The sequence below is a fragment of the Zonotrichia albicollis genome, chromosome 2, assembly GCF_047830755.1.
Source record: "Zonotrichia albicollis isolate bZonAlb1 chromosome 2, bZonAlb1.hap1, whole genome shotgun sequence".
Lineage (NCBI taxonomy): Eukaryota > Metazoa > Chordata > Aves > Passeriformes > Passerellidae > Zonotrichia > Zonotrichia albicollis.
This window is the reverse complement of record NC_133820.1, coordinates 112026607-112042480: the sequence shown is the minus strand read 5'-3', so window position 1 is coordinate 112042480 and position 15874 is coordinate 112026607. Positions and strand designations below refer to the sequence as shown.

The window sequence follows — 15874 nt, the reverse complement described above, 5'->3', positions numbered from 1 at the left end:
TTTCTTAGTTTAGGCTTTGAAGTCTTAGGGCTTAGCTGAGGAACACAAGTAGTTGAGAGAGAGGACTGGATGACTGTGTTATAAAATTCAGACATTGCCATTACAAATTCATGGTAATGGCTATGAGCTTCTTTCATTTATTTTTGCTTTTCATGCCCATTTTATTTTTCAGGAGAACTAACAGGTTCTTACATCTCCTAACTTACATAGGAGTTCTGCTGTGGTACTGTCAGCAGATCTTCCTTCTGGGAGCAGTTAAAACCAATGGCACTTTATTGAAATTTTGCCTTTTTTTGTTTCTAAATAATCTTTTTAAGCTTTCCCAATCTTGAAGATTGTTTAATTAGAAGTTTATTTGCTGACAAGACAGAATTCACTTCTTTTGTAGCCATGTCTGTAGCTCTGTACTACTGGCTACTGCAGAAGAAGCAAATGTATAAAAGGAAAAAATCCATTGGCTGTGCGATGTATGTTGAATTGACAAAACAGTCTTAGTTCAGCGAGCTCCATCTTAAAGATTGAACTTTAGCTTTTGAGAATCACAGGCTGTGCTTAACATTGCAGTGTAGTAAAAAAGTCACAGAACTACCTTTGTACCAAGAGTCCCCATCAGCACAGTTGTGGAGTTCTCCTTTGCCTAGTCTAACCTGCTTCCCAATAGATCCTGTGTGTTGCCCAAGCTCTGGTGCTTTACAGTGCTCAGCTCAGCTTGTCCTGAACCAGATCAGTATTTTCTACCTTGTGCAGCAAGAATTTTGGAAACCTGCTGCAAAAACATCCCAATCATTGGTGTTAGGTTCTTACATAAATTGGTATGAGAGACTTTTTAGTTTGCAAGGAAGAAAAGCCTTGCCAATTTGAGAAATGTAAAATGGACCTAAAGAGAACCCATATGTCTCTGAGAGGTACATCCATACTGACCACATGGCCTGTGGGCTAAGCTGCCGGAACCTTCTGATGTCTGGTTCAAAGCAAGCCTCCTCCATCTGGTTTTGCTCCAGGTGACTGGTTGACATTTGTTCTAAAAACAAAACTGCACTGGGAATTCAGCTTGGGGGCTTTGAGAGAGGACAGTAAGAACAAAGCATGTCTTCCCAAGGGCTTTTGGTTGGTGCTGTGAAGGACCACCTTCTGTAGATGTGTCTGCATAGCTTACAGGTGATCCAAAACAGAGAGGATCTCCTAAGTCAGTGCTGCAGGAACATGGCAGTTTGAGGGCCTTCTGACAGTTCTTTTTCTGAATATTGGTGTTCCTCAGATAGTATAAGGATTTTGGTTTCCATTAGTGTTATCTCCAGGAAGAGATAACCATGGCAACCACTGCTGCTTTGCAGTTTTTTGCAAAATAAGTCTGTGACTTGAGAAGAAAGATTTGGAAGGCTTTTGCACTACCTTCCAAATAATTTCTTACATTCAAGTAGAAGAAAATAACCTCAGGGAGATTCAGTAAACATTTTTCCCTTACTCCTTCAAGGCTATTTAGAAAATGGAGAAAGGAATTGTATTAGGGACATTTGAAAGTTGAAGGGGGAATGGATGTGAGATTCCAAGTAGATTGTCTGTGGCAGTAGTCAGAGATAACTCTGTTCTGTTGCATTTCAGATATTCTGAAAACCTGTCTAGCAGTGGATTTCCAGATGATACAAAGAGCTTTAAAGGAAACACCACTGAGATCAGTTGGGAGTCTTTTTTATTAGAGCAATGAACCTACCAGCCTTATTCTAGCACTTAGCCCTCATCCCATTGCATCAGTTTCAGCATGTCTTCAGCCTGTTTTTCAGTACTGTCCTGTAACACAGTTTGCTTTCCTAAACTAAAATGCCAGAGAGATTCCCTGTTAAATACTCCTGTTAGTATAAGTAATGTTAAGAGTTGATGTTTGTTTCATGGGACTGTTTTAAAACTTATTTTAGATGTGCCTTGCTTCAGAAGGAGTAAAAGTGAAAGAACCTGGGAAAACAAAAGTGGAAGCACTGGAAGATGAGGAAGGGGAAGTTTCAGAGGACATGGAACGAGAACTGGAGAAAACAACAGTAAAAGACTCCAGTAATAGAAAAGTAGACCAATCAGAGATAGAAAAATTGCAGAACCCAGATGAAACAAAAGCTGAGGAATCAGAAACTGCAAAATGCAGAGATTTTACTAGTCTTGCAATGGAAAACAGTCCTTTTGAGAGAAAGGATAACACAAAGGATCACATGTGCCGTTCTCCAGAGCTTTTCATGAGTGACATGACTATCCTTGGGCTAAAGCCAGAAAAGATAAAGAAGAAAAAGAAAAAAAATAAGTTGGACCGGCACACAAATGAAAAATCCACCCCCAAAAAATCTTGTAAAAAGAGGCAGTCCTCCGAGTCGGACATTGAAAGTGTCATGTACACAATTGAAGCCGTGGCCAAGGGGGACTGGGGTGCTGAGAGACTTGCGGATACTCCCCGCAAAAAAAACCGCCCTGTCTCAAATGTGAAGGGAAGCATGTTGGATACAAAATCACCAAAGAAAAAAGTGAAATCAAAAGAAAAGAAAACATCAAAGGAGAAACCAATGGAGACCGCCAAAGAATCCAAGCCTCCCGATTTCCTTAGTATTGAAGCCAGCAAGGAAGTACCGTGTGAGGCTCCTGATAACATTAAAGTGGAACCACTGACCCCAACAGAGGAGGTGGTACCCCAAAGCTTACCAGAACAGATCAAAACTGAGGACAGTGACTGTGTTAAAAAGATAGAAACCTGTGGCTCCAGGAAATCGGAGAGATCTTGCAAAGGTGCTCTTTATAAAACTCTGGTGTCAGAGGGCATGCTCACATCTCTGCGCGCTAATGTGGACAGAGGTGGGTGGCTTTGAGTGTTTTGTTTACAGCATGAACTGCAAAAGCCTGCCTGGAGTGGGAGGAAAAACAAAAATCCATGTTTAAGCTGGAGTTTGAGCAGTGTGCAGTGGGAATATTGTGTCTGGCCACCTGAGATGCTAGGGACAGGTGGAGAGTGGCTGGGCTCCCTGTTCCAGGGCAGGTCTTTTGAAGTCCTGCAATCTGTGTTCCTGCTTACCTCACAGACTCCTAACTGCTGTATTTTCGTCTTTAAGTTTTTGGCTGAAGGCTTTGTTGTTTAATTTGTCAGCCTGCTGGTAGATGTGTGCAGGACTTGTGATGTATGTAACCCCAAACCATTACCTTGTTTCTATATAAACAACTCCTGTGGTTGTGAGCATAGTTCTCAATCCTGCAAGAAGCAAATGTGTTCTGGTTTTGCTTTGGTTGTTAGATTTGCTGTAGGCTGTAAGTGAGAACCCTTTATCCTGTGGAAGGACAAATTTGAGATAATATCTGGAAGCTTTCAGTGAAATGTCTGGAAGTAGACATTATATGTGGTAGATTTATATGTGTAATTAGAACAGTCAGAAAAGAAAAAAGTAGTTTGTAATTTAGGGAAGCTTATTACTGTATATCTCTTCATCTCTTCCTTCTTTATACCTTAAGAGATCCTGACTTTTGAGATAGTCCAGGAAAAGACAGGAGAGGGGATGCAGAATAGTTGTCAATATCATCATTGCCCAGTTTAAAATGAAAAATGTTTTGTGACTGCCTTAGAGAAGGTCAGCCTTCATAAGTTGCTGTACTGCTGGGGTACACAAGTTTCTTTTGCATTTACTTTGTTTTGGAACATTTTTCTAAAGATGAGAAACAATTGTCTGCCTTCATCACAGGAAAAAGAAGCTCAGGAAAAGGTAACTCCTCAGATCATGAAGGATGCTGGAATGAAGAAATCTGGGCCTTTTCCCCAAGTGGGACAAGTGGGAACAAAAAGCTGAAAAAGACTAAGCCAAAGGAAGAGTTTGTTTTCGGGTAAGTTGTGGCTTAACACTGATGTTTTAGTTAGGTCAGCCTAATAATTTAAGACTGAGTCCTCCTCACTGCAGCTAAGTGACCTGCATCTAACACATAAATAATCACAATTCCAAAAATGAAAAACCCTGTGGAACTGAGTCATGCTCTAAATACCTGTCGTTTATATAGCAAAGTAATTCCTTTGAGATCTTTCCAGGTTTACACCACTGTAAGTGAATTTGAATGGTGTTATTTGCTCAGTTCTAAAGAAACCACACAATATTTACCTGCTCAAAAAGTAGTGAAGAGGGTTACTTAGATTTTCAGAGTACTTTGCAAGCACTATTTAAAGTTCTGTGTAGGTGTTCAATCATCATAAACCAGATTAGATTAGAAAGAGTAGGTCTCTTTGCCCACTTGGAGAGATTGCTCACAGAGGAATAGTAAACAATGTTCTTATATTGGCAAATAATTATGGTAAATAATGTCAATTTTCTATTGTAGCGAAAAGATATTTAAACTGTTTATGTCCACCATGATGAAATTAAATATATCTTAGAAACAATTAATGAGTGTAGATGCATTAAAATTTAGCAAGGCTGCACAGAATTACTACTTTTCTAGTATACAAGTAATGATTTTTGTCAGAGTATTACAGATTTATTTAGTTGCAGGGGTAGTAGTTAAATCTGGGCTGCCATTCATGCTTACAAATTCTTGCAGATGAGAAAATGTATTTAAAAGGGAAGATTTTCCATGTTTCATGCTTAAAATTATAATATATTTGGTTTTGCAGGTTTGCAGTACCCTTTTCACAACCTGACATCTAATTGCAGCTCACTTTCAGTAAAAATATTAAATCAGAGGGAATCCCCAAGTCTTGTTTATTAGAATAGTCAAGAAAAAATAGTTAAGAAAAAATGGAACACTTTGTATTTTTAGAGCTTTGTATAAGTTTTGGGAATATTTTCAGTTGAAAGATTGAAAAATTTTCCCACATAATGGTGGGAAAGCTCATCACATCTTGTAGCATAAAAAAAGTAGTTGTAAATTATTTATTCAAAGAGTACTGAGGAAAATTGTCTAAATCATTTATTCAACACTACCCTCATTCGCTGGCTGGATGAGAAAATACGTATTTTCCAATCTCTCATCTTTATTCAGTTGCATCATTAATGAATATTATTTAGTGAACTCTGTAAAGGCAGAATTAAGAATTTGTGAAGCATAAGTGCTGGAGAAGGTATCCAGTATCCCTTTTCATTGCATTACTCAATCTTCTGGCTACTTGAAGAGCTGGTTTTACCTCTGCCTGCTCCACTTAACTCCCTCTGCTCCCTTCAGCATCACATTTCAGCCTCATTTTGTACATGCATTGGTGAAAGGGTCCTCACCCCTTCAGAATGACATAATTTTCATAATTTTCCCTGTGTCCTACCTTCCCCATCAGTAGCTTCCCATATTTCCCTGAATCTGGGTCAGATGTGCTTTCCCCACTCCTTTGCCAAGCAGGGCTCTACCTGCCTGTATCTCCTGGCAGAACTAGGCTGTGCAGCGTGAACACCTCAGCTCAGCTACACATGTCTAACCAGGCTTCTGAGAGGCTCTTAAAATTCATGACGGTGTGGATTATTTTTTATTTCCTTAAATAATTAATCGCTGACATAGAGATAGCAGCACTCCGCATTGCCTGCCTGCGTGTCACACAAGTTATAAATTACTAGCAAGGATGGCAGCTCATCCACTGTCCAATGAGGTTTGGCCTTCCCAATTAGAGCTGCAGCCCCTCATGCCCTCAGGGCAGGAGCTGAGGCAGGTGGGAACAAGACAGTGGCAGAGGAGCTGAGTCAGAGCAGAAAATCAGATGGTTTTGTGGTTGTCAGGGAACATCCGTGTGGAAGAGAAAAAGGTAGCAGTACCAAGCACTACTGACGTAAGAGACCTTTGTAATTTAAAACCAAAATAAAACACATGTACACAAACAAACAAATCCCACCATGCACCTGGTCTGCAAAGAGCCAAGGCTGTATTTTAAGATGGAAAATTGCTTCCTGAGAAAAGTAATGATTACAGAGAAAAAATGAAGTATCTTCATGTGTACCAAAACTTTCAGAATGCAATTTGTTTGAAGTGCTGCTTCAGAAAGCGCAGAGAAGTACCATGTTTCTTATGATACTTCAAGTGTATAAAGGGCCCTCCTTCCAACAGTCATGCCAACTTCTGTCAAGATGAGGTTTTTCATAGCAAAGAAAATTAAAAACAAGTGGAAGATGTCATTGTTCCTCTATCATTGACAGTGCTATTTATAACCTGCCTGTGTGCTTGCCTTTTACTAAAACACAATTTCTACCTCTGGCTGGCTGCAAAAACTTGCAGGAACAGAGTGCTTATGCAAGCCAGTGTAGTCATAACAGCTGGAAATGCTGTGCCATCCTCTTTTGAGTGCTTTGTTTTCTTCTGGCTGTTAGGAACAATCATACCTTGTCGGTGGATTTCTTGAGTTGCAGTTAATCTGCTGACAGTCATTCAGGTTAGGCTGCAGTATGAGGCGTGTTGGCTTTCATGAAAGCATAAGCTAGTAGCATTTTTCATGTCACAGCAAATGAAATACAAGGGGAGAAGATCTAATCACCCAGAACAAATATAAAACTAATTCCCATCCCAATGCTTCATGTTTCAGAATATCCACAGAAGATTGATTAGTTTGACATTCTTCTTCTGGTTTGAAATGCTGTTTTCATTCTGGTGTAAGAACTTTTATGTGAAGTTATTTTATTGGTTTATTTATTGGTTTTACTGTATTTGTTCATTCCCTTCACAGAACAGACAAATCTCTTGTACAAATCTGTGCAGCAAACAGAGCTAAATGTCACCAGTATGACATTGATTATTTTTTTTCTAATTTTAACATATGCTACTAAGGTAATCAATTTGCACTGTTACAAATGCAGAAGCAGAAATGTACATTCTCATTCCAAAGCTGGATTAATATATACTAGTTTGGTGTTTACAGTGTTTGAATTTACCTGATTTTCCCCTCTCTCTGTGTAGAAAAGTGTGTGTGTATACACAGACATGCTCTTAAACAATATATTTTTTTCTCCAGAAAGAGTTACATTTAATTTGAATGGTTTTGTTTCCCATTTAGCTTAGCAAAATTGGAAGAAGAATTTGCAAAGAAATTCAACAGCCTTCCTCAATACAGTCCTATTACCTTTGACAGGAAAAATTCATCTGTTTCGAGGAAAAAGCGAAAGATTGGAAGCGGCTCATGTGAACTACCAAAATCCAACAAAGGTAAGTTGCCAAGTGCAGGAAGTTCTTAAACAATGGCAGTACTGTAAAAAGCTCAGGAATTTATACATTCTTACTTCACTGTTACCTGTGGAAAGTCTGAAGTTGAAGAATTACCTAGCACTGAAGTTGGTTGGTTCTCATCTGGTTTAGTTTTCAGGCTGATTGTTTTCAGTCTTGATTCCTGGTTTTCATGATAAGTAGAACTGGGTAGAGTTTGTACACTAAATGTATTTCTCGTAGCAAGAAAAGTTTTCAAAAACATGAGTATTTGTGAGGTAAGTGAATTTGACAAGTTTTACCAGGAGAAAATGGGGGGAAAAGGGCATATGATCAAAGGTTACATTTTCTAAGCTTAGTTTTAATTTCACTGTAATTTTAGTGTCTGTAAATTAAAACATAAGATATCAGAGATGTTTGAATGAAACATCTGGAATTTTTCTTCTGTCAAGATTATAGTTCTGTCATAAGCTTTGAGCAAAAATGTCCTGATGTGATTAAAAAAAAGTTAGAGGACATGAAAACCAATTCCATACCCAGCTCCATTACCATACCATACTCAGCTCCATTGCTGAGGCTCATGGAGGGAGAAACTCATGACACACTTGGCTATTTTTTTAATACAGGAAACTCATGACACAGAGGTGGTAGAGAAGTGACAATGTGGTAGGGTAAAACTAGTTTTATACTGTGGCAGAAATACTGATGCAAATATACAGTATAGAAGCATCACAAAATGAAGGAATTATATACCCGTAATTCCACAAGACAAAAGGATGCTCAAAAGGATCCTCATCAGGCACAGTTTGCAATGTGAAGTTGGTTTTCTTTTCTGCAACAATGGTAGTTCCACTGAGTGACAGGTTTTAAGATCTAATACGGCTGTTTTAGCCAGGTGACCCTGGATTAGATCTGTGCCTTTTGAATGCTTCACAAATAATCACATTACAGTGTGCAGGATTGAACAGCTGTTCTTTTCTAGTGCATGCCAGTTTTGGTATTGATTTTTGTAATTAGATGTGGAACAGCCACTTTGCAAAATTAGACTTGTGCTAATACCAAGCTAGATCTGACTTCAGCTGCCTTTAATTTTGTTTTATGGTATGTATTTGACAGAACTTCTTAAATGAGCATGAATTAATTACTTTACAGCATGACAACACACTGGTAATTAAGCAACATCTGTTGGGAAGAAAACCTCCTCAACTACAGTGATCTAGCAATTGAAGTTGTAGTAGCAGCTCACTGGATTTCTCACTACAGTATTTACCTGTTCAGGTGTCTGTATATTTAAAAATTCTGCAGGCCCTGTGTTGTTTGGGAATGGTGAGCTAGAATTCTGCCTCAAGCCAGATAGCCAGAACTGCATTCTGCTTTTGGGTAGGCTCATACCCAAAGGAGAGTTTAGTTTTTATCTTTGTTAGCATCGCTTAAAGAGCTTTGGAATATATTTGGCTTTGTCTCAAGGGAAGGTCAAAAACATAACTGCAGGCTGGTTACAAGCCTGATATGAGTAGCTTTGGCACAGCCCTGCAGAGACAGTCATGGAGCATTTGCCTCTGGCTGACAATAAGGGCTCTTTAAATTAAGCCAGCTGACTTTGCACTGAGCAGATGGTAAACAATCACATGAACTTTCCACCAACTGAGCTGTGGGGTTGCAACAAGCAGCCCCAGGGCAGGAATATTGGATAGTAACACTGCTCCTTCTGTAGTGAACATCTAACCACAGCCCCAAACTTAAATCCAGACAGAGCTAGTGATACCTGCTCCTAATTCCAGTGAATGTTGAATTCACACACTTAAGCTGGGCAACCTGATGGTTTTGTGGCAGTCATTCAACTCCCTGAAAAGCAAGATTCAGTCAGTTCTCAAGAGGTAGTTGAATAACTTTCCAGCAAACCATTTTTCTTCTGAAAGAGAGGGATTGCTAAAAAGTAAATATTTGATGGCAGTAGGTTAATTTTAAATGTGTTTTATTTTCTTAGGATGTGAGTTGAGGATTTGAAATTATCTGACCTAAAAGTGCATATAGGCGAGCTTACTAGTTTAGTAAGTTCGGTTTGTTCCTGTTGAGTCAAAGATTTATTAAACTGAATACTCAATTTAATTTGTGATGTACTGACAGTCTATTGAGCCTCATTGTGCTGTTGTCTGGTGAAATGTGATGAATATAAAGACTCTTAGAGAATCCTGGTCTCCAAAAGTATAGCGCAAGCAGATCTGTGTGCTAGGCTACTACAAGTACTGCAGGAAGTGAAACTGGCATATCATGCAAAATAATAGAGCTTGGTTTGGTGTGGTTATGGGTCTTCTAATTGTCTTGCTTTTTTACACCATTAGAATTAAACAAAAGTAACATTTTTATGCAATGAGCATGAACCATGAAGGGTCAATATAATCTTATGAGTGTGACTGTGTGTGGATGTGGGAGACCTTAGCTTTGCACTGCCCTGCATTACTGTGTTGTCTGGAGCTGTTTCAGCTGTGAGGCCTTACCTTGGGCGTGTCTCTGCCAGATAATTAGAAGAGTTGAACAGCAAAAATAGTGTCTACAAGTGTTTTCAGCCTCTGGATGTTTCCAAATAACAGATAAAAATCAGTAGGGATATGTTTAGGTACACACTCCTTGAGATATGATATGCTGCTTTTTCTGAAGGAATGTGTGCAGATCATAAACTATCTACTCATTTTCACTCTGCACAGGTAACTACTTAATTTTTTGAAGTCTACGGTGTCTACTGAATATGTAAAATTTAGAAAATATGTTGGAGTGCTGCACTATAAGCCTTCCTCAGAATGTTGGGTGAATAAAAACAGAAATGTTTTTGTCTGTTGGGTTTGGGGTGTTTCTCTGCACCCCACTCCCAAATGTAACTGGATGCTTTAACTTTTATTTTGTGCTGGATTGATTCTCCGTCAAATGTCATTAGCCTATACCTACAATAGGCGTGATCTGCTACTTAACCAGACAGCCAGATTTGTCAGGATGTTTTCCTGCTCTGGAAAATCAGTAGGGCAGTGCCCACTCTGTTGTGCTTGTCATTTCCAGTCCTCATTTCATCCAGTTCTTTCACATAAAAACACCTGAGGAATCCTGTAACATGAAAGCTGTTTCACATCCACATGAATGAAGGAAAATTTGAACCTTTTCTTGAATGAGAGGCACTTTTTTTCCCCAGAGTTTCCAAATTGTCTAAATTCTGCTCCCACTGGGCAGAATTCAGACTGGGGGTCTTTCTTCAATGGGAATAGGACTGAACAAGCTATAAAGCTTTGCTAAAATCCACATCAAGTGTTCTGAACTGAGAATGTGCACATACAATAACAATGCCACAAAATGGCTGAAGAATACAGCTATACTCAATCTGTGCAGATGGCCTGCTCTGACATTTACTGGAGCTTTGACTGTTTCTTTTTTTTTTTCCTTCTTTCCAATGGCATATGTGCCAAAACATCCCACCATGCAGAAGTCAGCTGTCTGCAGTGAGTCACTAATATGCTTGTATGCAAAAGTGAGCAACAGGCAGAGTCATTATTTCTGCTTTGTACTTTGAAAAAATGCTCACTTATACACTACGCATTGCACTAAAGCTTTCATTTTGGGAAGGCAAAGAGGGGAATGCACAGTGTGCTTTTATTTGGGGAAGAGATTGTCTACTTTTTTTTTTTTTTTGGCTTTTTTGTCTGTGGCCTCTAGGACTAGAAATAAAACATCAGCTTAAAACGGATGCTGCTTTGTGGCATTCCTCTTGGTCTTAGCTCTGGGGTTTTTTTGGCTTGGTTCAAAGCATTCAGATGCTTGGAGATTTTGTGCTGTAATGTTCCAAGGATCATGACCTAAAAATACAGTGCCTTCCTCTGAGAGATGCAGAAATGCCCAAACTGTTTGTCCTGATTTTGTTAGGATCTTATTGAAATGTTCTCTATTTGATCAGATCCGTTAAAACAGGGAACTTTATGAGAGCAAAGGGGGGCTATGCCCAGAAATTGGGAGGAAGTGCAGTTATGGTTCATTTTCTTGCCTGCTGCTTCCCCAGGCAGCTGCCACTGGCCATAACAAGTATTCCCAGGAAGAATCCCCACTGCCCTCAGTGAGCTCTGTGGACAAGCCAGGGATTAAATCCTGTGGCAATTTCTGAAGTGCTAGGGAGAGAAATAACCATATAGAATATTTCCAACAGAGCAAGATTAGTAGATGGCTGTACAACAATGTCAACTAAACTAAAATGGAAAGGTTTTTTTCAGCTTTCTGTAGCAAGGCACATCTAGGGTACATTGCCTAACAGCAAGACTTTTAAGTTAGTTTTTTCAGTCATGGGTTTTCTCTGGATTGAATGTTCACAAGTGGCATTTGTTCACTATTCAAAGTCTTGGAATACTTGCCTGTTGTCCCCATGAAACAGGTGTAGCCCAGCCAGGCATTCTGTCAACTCCAGCATGGTGAGTGTTAAGGCAAAGGGTGTGAAGTTTCTTGTGGAGTCAGATTTACATTGTTAAGTCCAAGTATGAACTGTTACTTATTTAGCTATTAGCCAGTCTTCTCTTTCAATGCATTTATGGCCAAAGGGTATTCTAAGTGTCACTGGGCACTGTCTCACTGTCACTGGGCATGAGTTCACATGAGTTAAAAGGGAAGGAAATAGAAGGTTTCCTTACTGAAGGGCATATTTTCTTTTGTCTCTACTAAATTCCTTGGATTTTCCATATGGGAAAATGGCATTTTGCAGATACAGGCTGATGACAAAGGTGCCTTTGATGTGGGGAAAAAAAGAGATAAAAGACACAGGTTTCTCCCTGTGTGCAGTGCTTGTCATCTTCTGAGTTTTTCATCTCAGTTATTCTGCTTGGAGTTGCTGACACTGGCTCACTGTCTGTCATAGTGATTGAAGTGGTTTGTATGGTGCAGGTTGAGCTGTAGAAATTGAGACATGGGTGATATGTAATGTACTGCTTCTTCCAAGCACCTGAAAAAAATCACTAATCAGCTAAGTAAAGAATAATAATAACAGAAATGTCACAAGAATCATGTAGCTACATACCTCTGTCTTCTTGTGGAACTGGTGGAAAGACTTGTTTCTGTTGATGTGGATGAAGTATCTGAGCTTGGTATCAAGAAAAGTTTAGTTCTTTCACTTGCGCTTTTGCTCGAGCTCTCTGAGCTTTTTCATTCCTTGGTTTACGTTTTTGTTGCTCTGACACTAGACTAGTCCTCTGCGATACTCAGGAAACTGTTGTAAAATTTGCAGAGCAACACTTGAGTAAGTTTGAGTGAATATGGCCTCCTCTATTGTACTCTCAAGTGTTTCCTATACAGGTTCTAGTAAAGCTGTTCACATTCAAGGTGATGTTGCCCAAGATGATCTCTTGCTTGGACTTTATTTGGTTTGTTGTTTGGCTTCTAGATTTTTGGAAGTTTATTAATCTTTCTCCAGAGTTTTGATTTCTTCCATATTGAAAAAGTAGCAGTGAGCCACAAATCCAAGAAGGGCAAGATGCTAAAGTTTCTATGCCTGCCTCTGTCTGGATTTTAGCTTTCTCTCAGTAATTTTCAGTATTGATCAATGTTCTGGTTTGAAAACAAAACCAGTGAGAGACTAAATTGGAAACACAATTTATTAGGAAAAAGGAAAAGGAAAACCATAATACATGCAATAATAGAAAAGAAAAAAAACACTGACAAAGTCAGAATAGAACCTGACACCCTGTTGGTCAGGGTGTTGGTAGCAGTCCAGTTGGATTGGTAGCTGCAGTCCTCCTGGAGTGGCAGATGTGGTTCTGCTGGAGCAGTGATCCTGTAGAAAGGATGTTGTCTTCCTCTGAAGATCCAGTGGAAAAGACAGCTGTTCTTCTGGGAATCCAGTGGACTGACTGCTCTGTCCCAAACTCCAGATTATATCCAGGTGGGGATGCTTAGCTCTTCCCCCCTGGGTGAAGCATCTCACCATAGGCTGAAATTGTTCTGTGAGTCATGTGGTGGGTCCATTAAACAGAAATGGATCCTGGAGGGAGTTATCTCTGAGTCATGTGGAAAGGCATTGATGGGCCCATTAACAGGAGATAAGAAAAACCAACGCTTCTCCTGATTTCAACAGCTTTTGAGTATGGGAAGAGAATACATCTTTATATTGTAACCTAGGACAATGAGACAGCCTAGTGTCTATGAATGGCTTTCACTTCATAAGACTAAATACTTCTTCCATGTGCTACACACTTTACTCTTTTTTTTTCTTTGCATATGGAGTCTGAGATGGCAAATTGCAGATGTATAAGTAGATTTACCCTGATTGCACATTTCCTGTATGGTTGCAGTTGTGTCCCAGTAGCCAGTGTCTGTGTCTGGTTACTTTTAAGGATGAGGAGGTGTGGAAAAGGCCAGTATTTGTGGTGGGAAGAATTTTGTTGCAAGTGAGATAGAGATGGGAGGGACACTTGCTTGTTAGGCTATAAATCATGTCACGTGCATAGCATCTCATTTCTGTCTGGTTGGTCTGTTCTGAACTAATCTGAAGAATTGCTTGTCCACTGTGTCTTTGGAAATAAGATTTTGAAGTTCAGTTCCTGTAAACTCTCTAATATTTGCTTTGCATTGTGGAGATCATGCATCTCTTATGCCTATGTTGTTGTTATATCACTGACTGCTCCCCTAATGAGGCAAAGGCTGACTTCTTGATGACATCTGATAGTGGCATATTTTGTGGTCCAGTGTCACACAAGATGTCTTCTGACTGCTCCTAGTAAAGACTCCATGGACAAAATAGGAATGATAACATGAGCTGGACTTAACCTCACCTTCCTCCTCTGGTGGTTTTAACTTTTGCACTTAGTATATCTCATTTCTGGTCACCAGTGGGCAGTTGTAGCTCTTGCATTCTGTGGTGGGTTGGTCCTGACTGGTAAGTACGTTTCCACCCTGTTGCTCCCTCCTACAATGGGATATGGAAGATAATAGGAAGGGCAAAAACAAGGAAAAATACTTCCTGGGTGTAGTAGTTTTGCAAAACTTACACTGGATCAAGAAGAAGACAGTTTCATAAGTTGGAGGGAGGAAACAAGTAATGCCAAAGCCAGCACTCACTACTAGCAAACTGATGTCCAGCCAATACCTGAGCAGTGGACAACTTTAAAAAACACTTTCCCCAGCACAGTTTTGTGCTGAGCATGGTGCAAAATGCCTCTTGGCCCATGTGGGTCAGCTGTCCCAGCTATGTCCCCTCCCAGCCTCTTGAGCACCCTCAGCCTACTTCCTGGGATGCCAGAATGAGAGAGATCGTGATGATCTGTAAACACTGCTCAGCATAACTAAACCATGCATGTGTTTCCAGCACTGTTAAGTTTGCTCCCTGCCAGCCAAGCCCAGTATAGGTGCAAAAGAGAGTATATCCCTGTTTTATTGTATGGCTAGGTTTTCCTAAGGGTCTCATTCCCCAAAATGTATTGTATGCACTTAAACATGGGGAGGTGGTGGATTGAACTACAGCTTGCTGAAAGCCTCCACAGTCCCTCCAGGCAGAAGGTCAGGTTTTGTGTTTCCCTGTCAAATGGCAACTTGTATTATAGGAAGGGGAGGTTGTGCAGTACATAGTGTGACTGTTGTACTCTTTTTCAAGCTTCTGATTAAAAGTATGTATTATTAATGTTGTCTGTAGGTTCATTCCAGTCTCAGAAAAAGAACTTATTCCACAAAATTGTCAGCAAATTTAAGCACAGAAAGAAGCTTAATGTTCCGGACACAGGTACTGGTGCATTGCTTAATTAAGGTTTTCGGCTTCCTTCTTTCTCAATTCAGTCTTGGGGAAATGCTTCTAGGCAGAGACGCCTCAGCTATCTAGTCTTTGACTGCTTTGGTTCCTTATTTTCCCTGTCTTCTGTGATTCCATTGCCTTCTGGCTCCAGTTGATATTACTTTACTCCAATATGATGCTGTTTTGTTTTTACTTGGCATTTCCCTTTAATTACAGTTTCCCTGTTCCAGATGCCATGCAGCAGAGCTGACAAAGCAAGGGCAGTTCTGCAGTAGGCCCCGAAAACTTTTATTTTCTACAGCTCACAGCTCTGTAGTCCTTAGGTTGCTCTTATCTGCATTCTTCTGTATCAGTAACCATATTATTTTGCCAGAGCATTTTTGCATGTCCTTATCTACTATTCCTGTGATTTCTTGCTGTCTGGAACTTTGCAGACTGCAGCTGATCAAGGTGCAAGAGCCTGGTCAGGGTGTAAGGCGCTTGTTTCTGCACCAGATCTCAGAAATACCAGCATCCAACCCTGCCTCTGTAGAAATCTTAAACCAGCTTTCTGTTTGCTTCATACTGAAAATACCTTCTGCAGTTTTTTAAGTTATGTTCTGGACCTTGTCTGCCTGCTATCTCTAAAATATTTTTCTTGTTACAGTACCATAATCCTGCACACTAGGAACTCACAACTCTGGAGAGGCGTTTTTGAGTGTGCTGTATGTACAGGATTATAGCTTAGCCTGCTTCCCTGGGCGCTTTTTCTTTTATCATCATGTTGCCCACACTATTAAAGTCATGCCCAGTCTGTTCCTCTGTTCCACAGTGGTGTTCTCTCCTGCATTGTTCCTGTAATGTAGGAAAAACCTCTCTAGTTCTGCTTACTTAACTCCATTAATTTTGTCTGGTTTCTTCCCCACCCGTGTTCATCGCTAAGATAACAAAATTATTGTTCCCATCTCCAGTTTCCCCAGCTACCTTAATGGTTAATATCTTTTCCTGATACTTGGCCATGTAATTTCCTCT

At 39.9% G+C, this 15874-nt stretch overlaps 1 protein-coding gene across 15 annotated transcripts in view; it reads left to right on the top strand.

The window, feature by feature from the left end:
- The window catches only part of BBX (BBX high mobility group box domain containing), a 132417-nt gene that overhangs the window by 106303 nt on the left and 10240 nt on the right, over positions 1-15874 (top strand). For 12 of the 15 annotated variants that reach the window (XM_074536061.1, XM_074536051.1, XM_074536057.1 and 9 more), the window contains 4 exons: positions 1914-2829; positions 3705-3843; positions 6974-7122; positions 14768-14854. In XM_074536061.1, the coding sequence (XP_074392162.1) occupies positions 1914-2829; positions 3705-3843; positions 6974-7122; positions 14768-14854 (1291 nt within the window). The remainder of the gene's footprint in view (positions 1-1913; positions 2830-3704; positions 3844-6973; positions 7123-14767; positions 14855-15874) is intronic. The other 3 variants (XM_074536060.1, XM_074536064.1, XM_074536062.1) reach the window with 3 other exon arrangements.